General features: G+C 43.3%; 1 protein-coding gene across 3 annotated transcripts in view; it reads right to left on the reverse strand.

The window, feature by feature from the left end:
- SMARCA4 (SWI/SNF related BAF chromatin remodeling complex subunit ATPase 4) overlaps nt 1-15,340 on the reverse strand; it is a 29,479-nt gene that overhangs the window by 7,423 nt on the left and 6,716 nt on the right. For all 3 annotated transcript variants that reach the window (XM_072399569.1, XM_072399570.1, XM_072399571.1), the window contains exons 2-19: nt 9,612-9,849; nt 8,711-8,843; nt 7,396-7,797; nt 7,167-7,265; nt 6,008-6,266; nt 5,216-5,342; nt 4,909-5,082; nt 4,443-4,616; nt 3,762-3,929; nt 3,629-3,679; nt 3,292-3,422; nt 2,751-2,808; nt 2,072-2,193; nt 1,450-1,600; nt 1,072-1,235; nt 632-698; nt 431-541; nt 104-346 (exon numbers count right to left, since the gene is read on the reverse strand). In XM_072399569.1, coding sequence (XP_072255670.1) covers nt 104-346; nt 431-541; nt 632-698; nt 1,072-1,235; nt 1,450-1,600; nt 2,072-2,193; nt 2,751-2,808; nt 3,292-3,422; nt 3,629-3,679; nt 3,762-3,929; nt 4,443-4,616; nt 4,909-5,082; nt 5,216-5,342; nt 6,008-6,266; nt 7,167-7,265; nt 7,396-7,797; nt 8,711-8,843; nt 9,612-9,818 — 2,841 coding nt within the window. In that variant the 5' untranslated portion in view covers nt 9,819-9,849. The remainder of the gene's footprint in view (nt 1-103; nt 347-430; nt 542-631; nt 699-1,071; nt 1,236-1,449; nt 1,601-2,071; nt 2,194-2,750; nt 2,809-3,291; nt 3,423-3,628; nt 3,680-3,761; nt 3,930-4,442; nt 4,617-4,908; nt 5,083-5,215; nt 5,343-6,007; nt 6,267-7,166; nt 7,266-7,395; nt 7,798-8,710; nt 8,844-9,611; nt 9,850-15,340) is intronic.

Below are 15,340 nucleotides of genomic sequence, written 5' to 3' on the forward strand. Positions count from 1 at the left end.
TCTCCCTATTTCTCAAGGCATAGGTATAAGAATCAGAAAGGATACTATAGGAAATAGGTCACAATTTATGTCAGGCACAGGTTCCTAAATACTGTTTGTATACCTTTTCTCCAGTCATTGCAAATGGAGCATTGAACCATTGTTCAAACGTGCTGCAGCTTTTGAAGATGGTTGGCAGCAGGAAGTTCAGAAGAGCCCAAAGCTCAGGTAGCTTGTTCTGAAGAGGGGTACCGGTGAGCAGCAAGCGACGGGGAGCAACATAGTGAGTGTTAAGGACTTGTGTTAGCTTGCAGTGATGGTTCTTCATACGGTGACCTTCATCTACAATCATATACTTCCAACGGATCTACAAGGCAGAACCCAAGGATAAGAACCAAATGCATGGCCAATCATAGAACTCTTAAGATTTAGTAATAAGAATTTGCTTTACCTTGGCCAGGATGTGTTTGTCCTTGATAATATATTCATATGTAGTAAGCAAAACATTAAATTTGCCACTACGGAGTGTAGGGACGAACGCACGGCGAGCAGCAGGGGATCCCTAAAGAAAAATAAAAAGCATATGTTACCCTGAACATAGAATTAAGGGTGCTTAACAATCACAAATGACAAGTACAATAATTAAATTTACCTTGTATGATACTTTCACCACAGATGGTCCCCACTTGTCAAACTCATACACCCAATTAGACAGCGTTCTGAAAGCAAAATTGAAGCAGATTATAATCTCTGAAGAGTGTATAGGACCCCAGTCTGTCCAAGAAATAAAGAGGTCTTATCTCATGATGAACTACGGCTGGTGCCCACTCTTATAAAGTGTTTGGGCACACACGACTTGAGTGAGATTTGTGGGAATATCGGCCAGGCAAGAATCATATGGACAGAAAATGTCTGGAAAGTAGGAAGGCACTGAATGCCAAGCCCCGGAAAGTGGAACTCAGAGAGAATAATTCTGCACATTAGTACTCATCCCAGGCAAATAAAAATGAAGCCATGAACAATTGTGGTTCTCTCACCTACACCCAGCAAAGAAAGGACCTCTTTTTGTGAGAAGTGTATGCAGTTACTTACGACAGTGGCACGATAATGAGGAACGGCCCATTGATGCGTTTGTGTTCCATGAGGTACGTAATCAGAGCAATGGTCTGAATAGTTTTCCCGAGACCCATCTCATCAGCCAAGATTCCATTGAGATTATTGTTGTACAGTGAAACGAGCCACTCCAGGCCTTTGATCTGACAAAAGTAAGCACACAGTGTGAGAAGCAATGATATGATTGCTGTGATGACAGAACAAAACATTGTTTTTTTCTAAAGTTCTAACACTCTGATTTAATTTTTAAAATTATCACCTTTTTGGGAAATGTCTTGCTTAAGCAGCTCATTTTGACTGTGGTTCATATAGAACTGCATTAGCACCCAGAACATTATGTCTTCTGCTTGTCCTTACCTGATATTGTTTTAGAATGCCATTAACCAACAGGGTGGACTGCTTCTCTACTTTCTCATTAACAGCATGGGCCACAGCATAGTATGACTGCGGGCCTGTGGGGGCAGCATGAGATATGCTGTACTCATCGTCCACATCCTGGCGGGCGCTCCTAGAGAGGAGAAATTATCACAAACCATCAGTATCTTATTAAGCATTCGTAAATATGAATTTTAAAGCAGCCTAATTTATAATTAATTCATCAGAGAATTCACCGGCTTGTCTGTACCTACATACTGACAGAACTTGGTCTCTTAAGGTAACATAAATCTAGCTTTAATTCTTGCTCAATACCTGACCTGGAACAAGTACTCAGATCAGGAAAGTTTGAGATGCATTAAAACTCAAAGCATGACCGATTCAAAGCATGTGTGGGCATAAATGTCAGGCAGCCAACATGTTTCACTTATGACAAGTTTCTTTTTTATGGTCTTTTTACGTCCCCTAGAAGTTCCTATATAGAAGGATAAACTTCAGCTTTGGAGTGTAGATGAACACACACAGAATCTTTACCTCATGACCTATTCCTGAACGTTTCAAGAATTAGGACACTGGTTAGATGCAAAGCTTCTAAAACACTCACTCTATAATCTCCCGAGCGCAAGCCTCAGAAACATCATCGCCGTCTGGATCAGTGATTTTCTTCTCTTCCACCACAGGCTGAGAGTTAACAGGGGCTGAAGACTGATCGTCGTCCTCCTCTTCCTAAGAGCAAAGAGAGATCATGGTTAGCATGACATCATCAAGATGACATGCAGAAAGACATATTAATCAATCAATGCATAACAAGCACGCACTCCATCTCAAGTTTAAAGCATTACCCAGGTCTTAAATGATTAAGTTTTTCCTTTGTACAGTTCAGGTCAAACACGGGCAAAGTAACAAAAAAACAAAAAAAAAAAACTGGGCATTATAAGCAATGATTTAATTCCAGGGTACCCCATGCCTAGGAATTATTTCATAGTACCAACATGCAAAAAATGGTTTTCACCGGACTAATCTCTGCCACAAAAGTGTCAGTATAAATCATATTTATAGTGTAGAACTAGTTAAAAATAAGTTTATCATTATTAAATGTAATTTGCCGTCCCATTGATACAAATGTGCTGGTAATATTTTTTAAAAATCCTGAACATTTGCCCATCAGGATTATTGCCTCAAGGTTATAGCATACCACTACTTAATTTAATTTGTTTTTAATTTCCCAGCCAAACTTATTCTGTCTTATTGGTCTCCTGTTTATTACTGTACAGCTATCTCACCTCCTCCTCCTCATCGGACCCACTCTCCTCGCTGTCTGATCTTGGTGCAACTTCATACCTGTTAAAGAAGAAAAATTAAGATTAATATTAAATCCTATAGAACTGCACCCTGAGCGAAGGATACTGCTCATGGCAGTGCTCAACATTCAGCAGCATTGAGACTTCTTGCAGACATAGTGATAAATTAATTGTAGCTTTTCTGGCAGCACCAACAAAATCTCTTACTGATAAAAGTGGGAGGGGGGGGGGGGGGGGGGGGGGGGGCAATATAATTATGACCTGATTGCAAAGTGTTACTTCTATAAGTATAGACTGATAAAATACCAATCAACATTACACAGACTGATCCTCAGTCATTTAAGCCTACGGAAAACAGAATTGGGACATGCAGAGATAGCAAAACCTTGAGTGGTGGATGTTACGTTAAATGGGACAAGACCTCTGAGATCAGACTTAATTAGAAGTTCAGGTTTTCAACCTTAATATACCCCATTTCAAGCTTTTTAACCCTGACCCATAGGCATCCAGAGCACTCACTTACCCAGGATTCATTTCCAGCCAAGTGTCCAGCTGCCCAGCCTTTGGAGCATCTGCCCCAGTCAAGATCTTTCCACTATCCACATGGATCACCTTGACTGGAAGGTCACTCATCTGGCTTGTCTCATCCAGAGGCTGCAAGAAAACAACAAAGTTAGAAAACGTCCGCTTCAGCAGCAAATGCAAAGCTTTTATTAAAATGACCCAAAGGGGGCTCAACAATGCCACAAGTCAGCATTTGCAGGTTGTATGTACCCAAACTAGATATTTATTCAAATTCACCCCATATCTCACGACTGAGGTATAATCTTTTCACATGACGTGAAGGATTTAGGTCTCACCTCGCCATCTGGACCAAGAGCTGGCTGTTGGCCTTCTGAATTCTCTTGAGGCTGAAAAAAAACAATTACAGGTAAACAAAACCTTCCAGGATGTAATGTACTTGTATCCATTTCATGGATTTGACAATCTCACCTTTTTCTTTTTCCTTCGCTTCTTCTCCTTTAGCACCTGGGCAGCTTTGTGTTGCATCACCAACTCAGTAAGGTTTGCAACATACTCATCAGTCTGCTGCAAGAGGTAGGCCAGACGTTTGTCCTTCTTCTGATCAATCAGCTTCCTGTAGCCCTCTTCATCTTCTGCCTGGAAAAAATGAGAATTCACATTCATTGTAAATTCAAAAAAACAAACAGGACATAACATACATTGTAAAGGCAGGCAGAAAACGCTGATTATGAGAATGGTGCCATTGCCACATTCATCTAGACTGTCTGCTTGCACTACAATGGGAAATGTGTAGTTCCAAGGGGGACAGGGCTTTTAACATTGCAATCTGTAAATTCCCAGCAGCTGCAATTCTACTTTGTTAGTTCTGTAGACAATCTGCTCTTCGGCATCTTCTGTGGTTTCTCCTGTCAATTAACTGGGAGGAAGCTGGGCAGCCAGTGGAAGCACAAGCATGGTCTCTATTGCCACACATGCACAAAGTCTTTCTTCAGATGAAGCTCCCTAATGTGGGTTGGGGTGAAGAGATTACCAAAACTAAGGCTGACCACAGTACAGTTCACTAATATCTGCTGTAATGTCCCCAGATGTTGTGAGGCTACACAAGGATTTGAAATAGAACAGCAGAGACCAGGAGCCACCAAAACTCACCATCAGCCTGCGCATTCTCTCTTTCTCAATTCTCTCATTCTCCTTCTTCTGCTCTCTTTCTGTGTTGGCGTGGTACGTGGCCACAGCCTTTGTCAGTTTCTGGATCTTGCCTGTGACAGAACGGTGGAATTCCTTGAAGTCCTTGGCATGTTGAAGAATGCTGTTTAGATATTCCTACAGGGGAAGAGGAGAAAATCAGTTTAGACGCTAGAAGATGAGATTTTAGGCCAGTAAGGTAACAATTACACATCTATTGTGTCTGCATAAGAAAACAATAACAATTATCTGTAGAGAAAATCCATGATTGTCTCTATTAGCAAGGATGTTGTTACCAGCATGAAAATGTAATATGTCATGCAAACACCAGTGTGCCTAACTATTTAATTAGGATTTATACTCCGATGCCTAGAGAGCAGCACATCATGGTGCAGCATGACTCCTCCAGGATTGCTTGTCCCTTCCTCACCTGATGCTTCTGCCGCCTCTTTCTTTCCTGCTCGATCTTCTGCTGCTTCTCCAGTTTTTCTGTGATTCGAGCTTCACGGAGGGACTGACGTTTGCTGCGTTTGTAGGCCTTGGCATTCAGCGCAGTTTCCAAAGCCGTGTCCCTTCTCATACAAACCACAACTTCTTGCCGCAGCTGAATAAAAAAAAAAAATATATATATATATAAAATTAGAGGGATTATAAAAGTATGGATAACCACAAAACTAAGAATAAACATACAAAACAATGTTTCCAAACAACCTATGTACACACACGCACACACTCACCTGTCTCTGAAAGTTTAAGAGGCGCAGAGCTTTGAGTTCTATGGTAGCTTTGGTCCTAAGGTCACCAGCTAACGACCCTGGAAGGTTCTCCAGCTCCTGGATCCTGTGTGCAATACGTGCTTGGAGTCTGCATAGAAAACAGGTTCATTACAAATTTTAAACTTGAAGGTGGAAGCTGAAATTTTATTAACCTCCCTGGTGGTATAAATATTTGAGTATTTTTACACGTCAAATCGGTACATTTGACACGTAAAAATACTACTAAATTTAAAGTTTCCCGCCAGTGGTAATACAATTATTATATGTATTTGTCCTATTGTACGGTTTTGTATTTACTATTGTCCTGTGTACACCACAATTAATAAAACATTAGTTGCCTTGGTCCCAGACACCAGATACCAATATCTTACTATGTGGTAACTCATTACTATTATTATTTTAAATTTAAGCAGCTCAGGTTTTCCTGATATACTACTAGCTGTAACTGGTCCGACCACCTTAGATCCCCAGTTCTCCTTCACAGCAGACGCTTCAAAGCATTTTAGCCTTCAAATATAGCTAGTAGAGCTTGGAAAATGATATCACAATAAGATGAAAGCAGATACAACATGTGATCTTAACAAGCGGCTGGAAGGAAGGCACATTGAGAGGCCAATATTCCCGACACAAGGGTGTGTATCAAGTCCAGTCTATTTCTGCACACCATGGCCTCATTTATTAAGACATCAGATAATTTATTCTGCATTGCATTACAACTGATAGGATTCATATCTGTATAGAACAAAAACTTACCGATATTCCCTCTCCTGCAGCACTTCCACTGGATCCAGCCCCCTGGGTTTCTGGATAGGGGTGATGCGGTTGGCTTTGGGGTGAAATTGAACCATTGGAGGAGGCTGAGCTGGCTGCCCTGGTGACTGTGTCTGTGGTGGCATGACAGGTGAAGCAGCGGGAGGAACGGCAGGGGGTGCAGGCGATGGTCGGCCAGTTGGCTGTGGAGGAATCAGCTTCTGAGGTGCAGTGGCCGGAGCTGCGGCGTTGGCCATGGGACCTTAAACAACATGCAAAACCCAGATATAACTATGTCCAAGAAAGCCATTTGTCTTCCAGCAGGACTAAACCACACTTGGCTATCACACAGACACACTGGAACCCTTTTTACACCCTTTAATCTCAGCTCACAAGCAACAATGTTGTTCTTTTTTCTAAGAAGGCCGGGGCAATAAAACATTTCAATGCCCATAACAGATCCCTTACATGCTCTAACTTTCATTCAATACAAGTTCTACTTGTGACCTCCAGGGGGCAATAACGAGCTTCTCTTGTGCCCAAAGCTACCTATAGTCTAAAACAGAGCCATTTATGTGATCAAATCCCTGCACCAAGAAAACAAAAACCTAAAAGAGTCACCTAATAATGACCCATTGCATCCTATCTGTGGCCCTGCATTAGTTCAAGCTACTTGCTACTGACCTGAAACCATCATTACTAATCTATAATAGGAAACAGGGATGAAATTTCCCAAGGAATGCCTTGTTGGACCAATATATCCTATACAAGTATATGTTGATAGTAAGCAAACACTTTCTTTTTAAATTGTATCGCCTTAAAAAACCTATGATGAGCTTGTACAGCTTTACAGTGTTCATGTGCGTTTATTGCCTATTTGGAGAGCAGGCACTACCCGAGACCTGAAGGAGCCTCTCCACGATGTGATGCCACCATTGCAGTGTATGCCTAGCATGGATCTTATTTCATTCTTAGTAGATGTGTTATTTGCCATCTATCTATCCTAATAACCTTGTTTTTGTCTGACTTGTCACAGATGCAAACTGATAAAAAAAACAAAAGTACTGATCTCAACAAGCTAATTTTTAGGCAGGTCCATAGCTGCCTATTTACTGCCTGGGTTTGACATTAAAGAGTCCACATGTAGTGCTGTTCACGTTACCTTCAGGCCAGGGTTTAGGAGGAGCCCCTGGTGGGTGCCCTGGCATGCCTGGAGGGGCTCCGGAAGGTCCTGGGGGTGGCATGGCAGGTCCTGCCATTCCTTTTAAAAAATAAAGAATACAGACACAAGATTAATGTTATATACAAACTATATATTCAGAAAAGCAAAGCAGATGAGAACAGCTCATTACCCTGGTATTATAATACGTAGACACATTTTTTGTGCTTACCATGAGGTCTGTTGTAGCTAGGGGGTGCAGGGCCCGAGGCAGGTCCTGGGCCGGTCCCAGAGGCCGCAGGTGGAGGTAGTGTTGGCATCTGCTGCTGCATGCCTGGCATGGGCCTCTTGCCTTGCACAGCCATCTGTAAATGGTCAGGTAAAGGCTGACCCCTGGCTAACATCTTGTACGCCATTATCTGTGCTCGTAACTGATGCAGCTGATTCTGGTTAAAAGGGGTCGGACTGCGGTTCGCTTGCTGCTGCTGTTGTTGCTGCTGCTGTTGTTGTTGTGGATCTGGATTCTCCATGTTCACACCTCCTGAGCTAGAGGGCAGTGGAGGTCCAGGCGGTGGGCCATTCGAGGGTACTGGGCTTGGTACATGCTCTGAGCTGCCCAATGGAGAAGGGTAGCCTGAAAAAAAAAATTACAGTAAAGATAAAAAGGCTTACACGAATCTAACTGGCTACCTAAAGTTATTATTTCTGCAGAAAGCCTTCTTCACCTGGCCACAACCTGGTCAGCAAGAGAAAGTATTCCCAACAAGGCTGGGAATCAATGAAATAATAGAATCTTTACTATTGGTGCAAAGACTTTTGCTTACATTATGATATCTGCATGCACCTAAGGATGCTGCTGGGCCACTAAATCTGCGTTGCTCTGGCTCTACATACAGAGGGATTAGAAAAAGGTAGGGATCACTCACTATGGTTGCTCCAGCCACATCTAAACTAAGAAGGGACAGACAGACCCAGAACAGGACTGTAAACACTAGAGCAGGGGTTGGCAAACTTTTAAGGCCACTAGGCCATTTCAGGAGTGGGCACACTAGGCCAGACTCTGAGTCCCGCCTACCACCAGGGAAAGCCCCTGAAGTGAAATCCCCCTCCTCCGTATGCATTGCGGAGAGTGATTTACCTTCAGGGAGCGTTCCCTATTTACGGCGGGGGCAGAAGTATCAATGCCAGCCGCGGTAAAGAGGGGAGCAACAGCAAAGAGGCGGCACCGGAGCTCCGGTAGTTCCTAACGAGCCCTGGCCGGCAACTCGCAGCACCGGAGCTGCGGGTTGCCGGCCAGGGTCGTTAGGCCGCAACGAACTACCAGCTAGGCCGTATCTGGCCCAAAGCCCGCAGTTAGCTGACCCCTCCACTAGAGCTTCTCTTCCTCAAAGAAACAATTATGAAAAAACCCAGGCATCAAGTTTCACCAATATGTCCTGTTGTCTCAATACTCTGCTCTCCAAACCCCGCCCGCTATGCTGTGGCTGGAAGATCTTTTCCTCAGCATCACACAGACAATGCAATTCTTCCTGCCCACAGAAGCAAACCTTGAGAGTGCTGATCCATTGGACTTGGTGGGGGTCCCATACCAGTGTGACCACCGGGCCTCATTGCCATCCCTTTCATCTGGTTAAAACGTGGGTCTTCTTGCATGGTCTTCTCATGCATGGAATCCATTGGCTATCATAAGAAAATAAAAACCCAGTTAGAAAAAATAAATTGCAAGATGACTTAATTACTGTACAGTAAGGGGTAAGAATTGAATGCACAGGTTAGACAGACAAGGAAAAAACAGATCTGCAGTTCAAGAAAACTACTACTAACAACTATATGTTCATTATACAATATTTTGACTTTATTGGTGGCTTTCTTTCAGATTACCAACTCAAAGTAATCAAAAAATAACCTAATAAGACTTTTTTTTTTCTTGATTTAACCTTTGCCGACAAAAAAAAAAAAACAAGACTAGGAGAGTAGGAAGGCGCTGAATACTGATTGTGTACTAACCTGGTTCTCTGCACACAACACTGGGAGCTTCCCAATAGTGGAGTTTCCGTGCTGCACCATCACTGTCCAGTCATAATGCCTTATGCAGATCTATGGTCAAAAACTGAAAAATGCCACTTCTTAAGGCTGTGCATAGATGGCACAATGCGGCTTCAGTAACAGACTGCATGGCAAGGACAAGGCAAATGACTTGTCAATAGACTACCTGTGTGCTCCCTGCAGCAGACCAATCCCATTCTGTGGCTTACAACGCCTTGTATCTGTGTGGAGGCAGCCATCTTGGTAGAGGCAGGGCTTTATTTACTTAAGAACCTCCAGCAAGAACAGGGAAGGGGACAGAAGTAACATTGTAAAATATCACCCAATATCCCCTTACACTAGTAATCAGAGGTGGAGATTTCACACTGCAGAATTTACAGTATTGGCCTATCAGTTTCTCACCTTGTGCATCTGATGCATGTTCTCTGCAGGATATCCGCTAGGTCCTTGAGGAGGGATTGGAGGCCCAGGACTTGGTCCCATCATACTGTGAGCTGATCCAGGAGATGGCCCAGGGCTAGGGCCCAACATAGCACCAGGAGAAGGTCCCGGCCCAGGGGACTGTACAGGCCTAGGGGTCCCCCCCACAGGCGGATCAGGGGTGGACATTGCTTTTTCAAAAGATATTCAGTCGGGAAATCTGAAAAATAATAAAATCATAATAAGCACCGATAACAAAATAATTTCCAATTCAACACATAAATAAAACAGAAATTTCTGCAGCCAATTCACTTTCAACAAATGGTGCAGACGCTTAATTTACATTGAAAGTGACCATTACTGGTAGTTTTCAAAAGAGGAAGAACTGGTCAGTTCTATGAGGGTGCCAAGAGTTGCTCTGCTGCATCCTTCCCATCAGGGACCAACAGCAGATGGTTATTTATGAATCACTAACAGAGGCAGCAAAGATGCAAGATGATGATCTAGGATCTGTATATAGCTTTATTGGAAGAAAAAAAAAAAACTATGAAGATTTCTATCACACGGAGTGCATCATGAGAAGGGGGAAATCACAACTGCTGTGCAAAGCAGGAAGCAAAGCCATACCATGTACCAAATATGGCTGCCTTCATGCTATAACTCCACCAATGCCCAAGGGAACCCCTAATAAGCCTCCAGAGAAATACTAGGAGTCCCATGGAGCTCTGATTAAGAAACACTTATCTAGACCAGCTTGTCAGCTAAAATGACATGAGGGGCAAAAATTGCTCATTGCTCAAGGAACTTTAGGTTTCCATTTGGGTCCCAGTTGAGACGCACTGATCTAATTACTAAAGTTAGTAACAAGTTTGCTTTCTTCATAGTCATAAGGAAAGATTACACCTTCCCTTCAAGTGTTAGAAATCAGAAAGTTCCTGTAGAAAACAATGTGTGGTTTATGGTGTAACCACAACAGAGCAGAGGGGAAGCCACATTACAATCACGGACTTCTCTATTTCACCCGGGTCAGATCTGACATGAGGTTGGAGAAGGATTTGGTTTACAGAACTAAGTTTTTGTGATCTATAAAGGTGCCATATTTCATGTTTGCAGGCTTGTATTTTCACCAATGAAGCCTCCATCCGACACAAATGCCATGTTAAGCTACGTACATATATCAGATGATGGTCACCCAGGACACAAGTGTGCTGTTATCTGGCAAACATTTGACATGTCTACAGTGGTCCCCCAAGGGACCGGCTAATTGGGAACAGCCATTGTGCATTTCTATGGAGAGCACAGCAAGGTGCGGATCCCGACTCATCTTCTGGGGTGTACAGTGCTTGTTTGTTCATCATGAAGGGTCTTTTTTGTATGGGGCTTTTGCGCTGGAATAGTGATCAAATGATCAGGAACCAATCCTGACAAACATATCTGTAAGCTGTTCAAATATCCGATTTTGTCTTGGCATCTGTTTCTTAAAGTGCCTGCATAGCAGAGCTCAGGGGAAAAAGCACTAAGAACCTTGCAAGAAGAATTTCAATGTAGAGTGACTGAAATGTTCTCCACTGCACAGTCAGCGTGAAGAGGAAACCTGTTTATTGTACTAAACCAATGCAAGAAAAATCAGGTCTTCACCTCCGCCATACAAGGCTGTTCTTTAAAAACACAATTTTGCGGGCAACCTCACGGCAAAGGCCTCAGGGTACTTGGAATGCTGAAGCATAACAGACTAGTCCCGATTTTGGATTACAAAAGACTCTCCAAAGCTCAGCCTGCCCTAATAGAGAAATCTGCAAGTCGGGCTCCTTCTAAAATTGCGCCATGGGGTGACTTCAGCGAATGTGGAGACAAATGTGCTGGTTTCGGCTTCATGTATTGCAGATACATATTCATCCTGACAAATGCCTCGCTCTATCAGGAGACGCGGATTATGAATGTGCACCCTGCAGTTCTGGAACAATACCGGCTATAATTAGTCCTTCATGTCTGGCGTTCAGGGTTTACAGCGGGGAAGACAATGAGGATGATCACCGACATAATTACATGCTGGGCTCCACAGAAGACGAGGCATTGCATAGAAAACTGGAGACTAACAGGACAAAAATGGGGTAATTGCCTCTAAGGTCATCATTCTGGTCCTCGCCGTCCAACCTAGTGGCAATCTGACCCGAACAATCCGAAGGTGAAGTCCAAATGTTGCCTATTCTCTACAACCTCAAAGTAACCACAGAGCGCTAGTTCAATGCGGGACTAAATCCCACTATATACACTTGTCCCAGTTCCGTCACAGGCCATCTTTTTCTTCATCTCTTTGACCATCTTGGCTGGGTGACAAAACTTTGCTTGGCGGTGTCTATTCATTCCTGGCAAGTGCAGGGGAAGCCATGATTGACGGGTATCCTGGCACCAAAACGGTGCAGCTCAGCTTTTTTGGCTGTTCCATGGAGCAATCAGGTGGGTAGAAGGGATTTTTGCAGAAGTTACATCGCCTGTTCCCCTAATGCAATAATGACCTGCCTGGTCAAAATTTAAAAGTGGAACTGCCAACCTGATAATAGCAATAAGCAACTTGCCCCGTTCCATGACCCAGAAATGGGGACATTATGTTACAGTCCACACCAACCCAAGGGTGGATCAGTTGCTTACCAAGTGCCAAGGATGCCAAAGGCAGGACCCATTCTATATAATACGGGCATACACTAAACACCGGATCTGTAAGTGGGGCAGTAGGGGTTTACTTCTGGAGTCTCTTTCTCTACACCCTTCATTTCTTGAAACAAGTGGCTGTAACAATGATATATCTCATGCATGAGAACAATGAAGAAGGATGTTCTGGCATCACCTGCTCCAGGATTGGAATATTTTGGAGTGGTGTGACCTGGGGCACCGAAACACGTAGATAGAAGTCAGAGTTACTTATTTTCTGTATCTGAAGCAGTGCTCTCCCCAGCCCCTTTTAGCCGGGCATACTCAGCACATTTTAGTAACCACCCGGCTGTTTTTGTGTGGTTACTAAAGAGTTGGGTCACAAAAAAAAGGCTGCCACACGATTATGATTTCTTCCCAACTAGCTTAAAAAAAAATTCTAGATTGAACACTGGTTTATTTTTTTCTATTCGGATTGCTGCATAAAGAACGCCACAAGTTATATATAGTGCTGTGATATAAGCAGTAGACTTGGTCACCTTGCAGTGGGCTTTTGTAGTACAAAGAAGAAGGGGGGGGGGGGTTAACAAAGTTCCTACTTAACAGTACCGAAAGATTTAATTAAAAAGCAAAAGGGAAGCTGATTACCGCCCGGCTATACTTGCAATGTGAAATGACTTTCACTTTGATGTATTGCTTGTGTTAATTACAAGGCTAGGCCTGCTCGGTCCAGGTACCGCGCAAAATAAATTCAATTAGGACGAAGGAAAAAAGATAAAACACAATCTGTTCTTTTCAGGCGTTTCTAGAACAAGCTGCTTGTTACCCTGATGAAAAAAAAAGCACAAGGGAGAAAAGAGAATAAAAAAAAAAAGAAAAGCATAAGCGCAGCTTCAAAAGCAAAACGCATGAATTATTGATGGGTTTTATTGATGCCCTGGCAGACGCACAGCGGCAGGGCAGCAGCTCGGCAAACAAGGGAGAACTCAGACGCTTAACATCCTCGTCAGCCTGACTGCTGAACACTTCCTGGTACAGGACAGGCCTCCAGTGTCTCTCTTCGACCCGAACCAAGGACGTGCTGATGAGAGAATGTGTATAATCCAAGCCTGAATAGCTCGGAATATTAATCAGAGGAGCTGCAACAGTCATTGCCTTTCAAAGAGCGTTCTGGAGAAGCGGAGTTATGTAAAAATATAGTTCAGAGCAGAGCACAAAGAAACCTCTTAAAGGGCAACTCAGAGCTGATCAAAGCGAGCACAAAGCGCAAACATAATTTTTTTTAACCATTATTAGGCTAGTCATACTAACTCGAGACACGGCTTCAAGTGAACCGATAGCTAAAAAAGTTTTACTTAAAAATAGTTTCAACCCCAGTCAAATTTTCATTGGCAATGTCCTCCCCAGCTCTTTTCAGCTGGGTGCACCACCCGGCATTTTTCAGTAACCACCCAGCTGTTTTTGACTGTTTATTGAAAAGTTGGTAACAATACTGGCGCCACCTTCCACCTATAACTTCTTCCACTGCATTGGTGTCTGTTGGATCTTGGTGAAACATCGGCATCAGTTCAAACCCAACACTTTACAGATATTACCGAACCATATGGGGACAATCAGGGACCTCCTGTCTCTGAAAACTCAACCATTTTTTTTCTTTGAAACACAACAAAAGGGGTGGAAATCTCTTAATCAACCATTCCCTACCGATTAAAAATATACAGGGTGCTAGTTCCAAAGCTTTGGCCTGACATAGGTCCGAAAACTTAAGAGTCTAATAGTAGCCACAAGCATTGCATTTTTATCCAGCCATCACACTAACGGTTCTGGAAGGACATCTTATTCCATTAAAGAGTGGATGAACCGATCTGATCCTTCTAGAAGAACCCACAATATATAAAATAGCAAGTTGCTATGAAGGTTTCAACTCTTGCCAGTAGCCATTAGAGATGGGCATGGTAGGCTGAATGCAGTGATGGCTTTGGAGACCTGAGCATTGGGTCGTGTGGCACAGTGAAGGCAGAATGGGCCAGTAGGTTGGTACACTGGGAATACCAGTTCAGGGATTGATGGGAAATGTTTTTGAGTTGTGAAAGAACCAAGTCGTGAGAGTATATATTTTCACAGGTAATGTTATAGTGACAGTGGTCTTCATATGCAGGGCTCAACCCAGAAATTTTTTTAAGCCGGGTGGGAGGAAATTGTAGGTGGGTGGCAGCCCCTGTATTGTGACCAAACTCTTTAGTAACCACCCAAAAACAGCCGGATGGGTGCTAAAAAATTCCGGGTGGTGCGCCCAGCTAAAAGGGCCTGGGGAGAACCCCGATATGGTCTAGTAGGGAATACATCTCCCTTCCCTGCTTTAGAGGGATCGCCTCCTCAAGTCTTTGGTACATACTAAGAGGGCACTAAATGGAACTAAAAAAAAAAAGTTTTTTAGATGCAAACACTGATTTGCAACATTGGTGTTCTCCATTTTTTAAGCTGGGTGGCAGCCCCTGTATTGAAACCAAACTTTTAAGTAACCACCCAAAAACAGCCAGGTGGTTACTGAAACATGCTGGGTGCCACTGCAAAATGCCACCCAGCTAAGACAGTCTAGGGAGAACACTGTACCTCATTGGCTTCCACAGTCTCCCCCTCATTTTTTGACACAAGTGCCCTATAGACTTCTCCCTCCCTATGGTGTTCTATCAGTTGCGGGCCCTTAACATTACCAAGTAATGGGCAGTAAAACCGGCAGTCCTACATTGCAAGGATGGGCCTGACAACAGCTTGGAGCACCAGGGTGCGACCTGGATGTTAAAAATGGGACTTGCCCCGAACGTAACAAAAAAAGGTAACAAAATACCATGAAGCTAATATTTTTTCCCCAGATAAGGTGGAATTACAAGGGGAACAGAGAGAAGGTTTTCATTGCTACCCTAGGCAAAAATAAGAAATGAATCCTTGCATGAGTTCAGCTTTGTGTGGGCAGGGAATCAAAATGTTCACTGCTCTGGCTAAGTCAGGCACAGACATATACTTTGGGCAGAAACAGCAGAAAAATAGAACAGGCCAAAAAA

This window comes from Pyxicephalus adspersus, chromosome 2, assembly GCF_032062135.1.
Source record: "Pyxicephalus adspersus chromosome 2, UCB_Pads_2.0, whole genome shotgun sequence".
Lineage (NCBI taxonomy): Eukaryota > Metazoa > Chordata > Amphibia > Anura > Pyxicephalidae > Pyxicephalus > Pyxicephalus adspersus.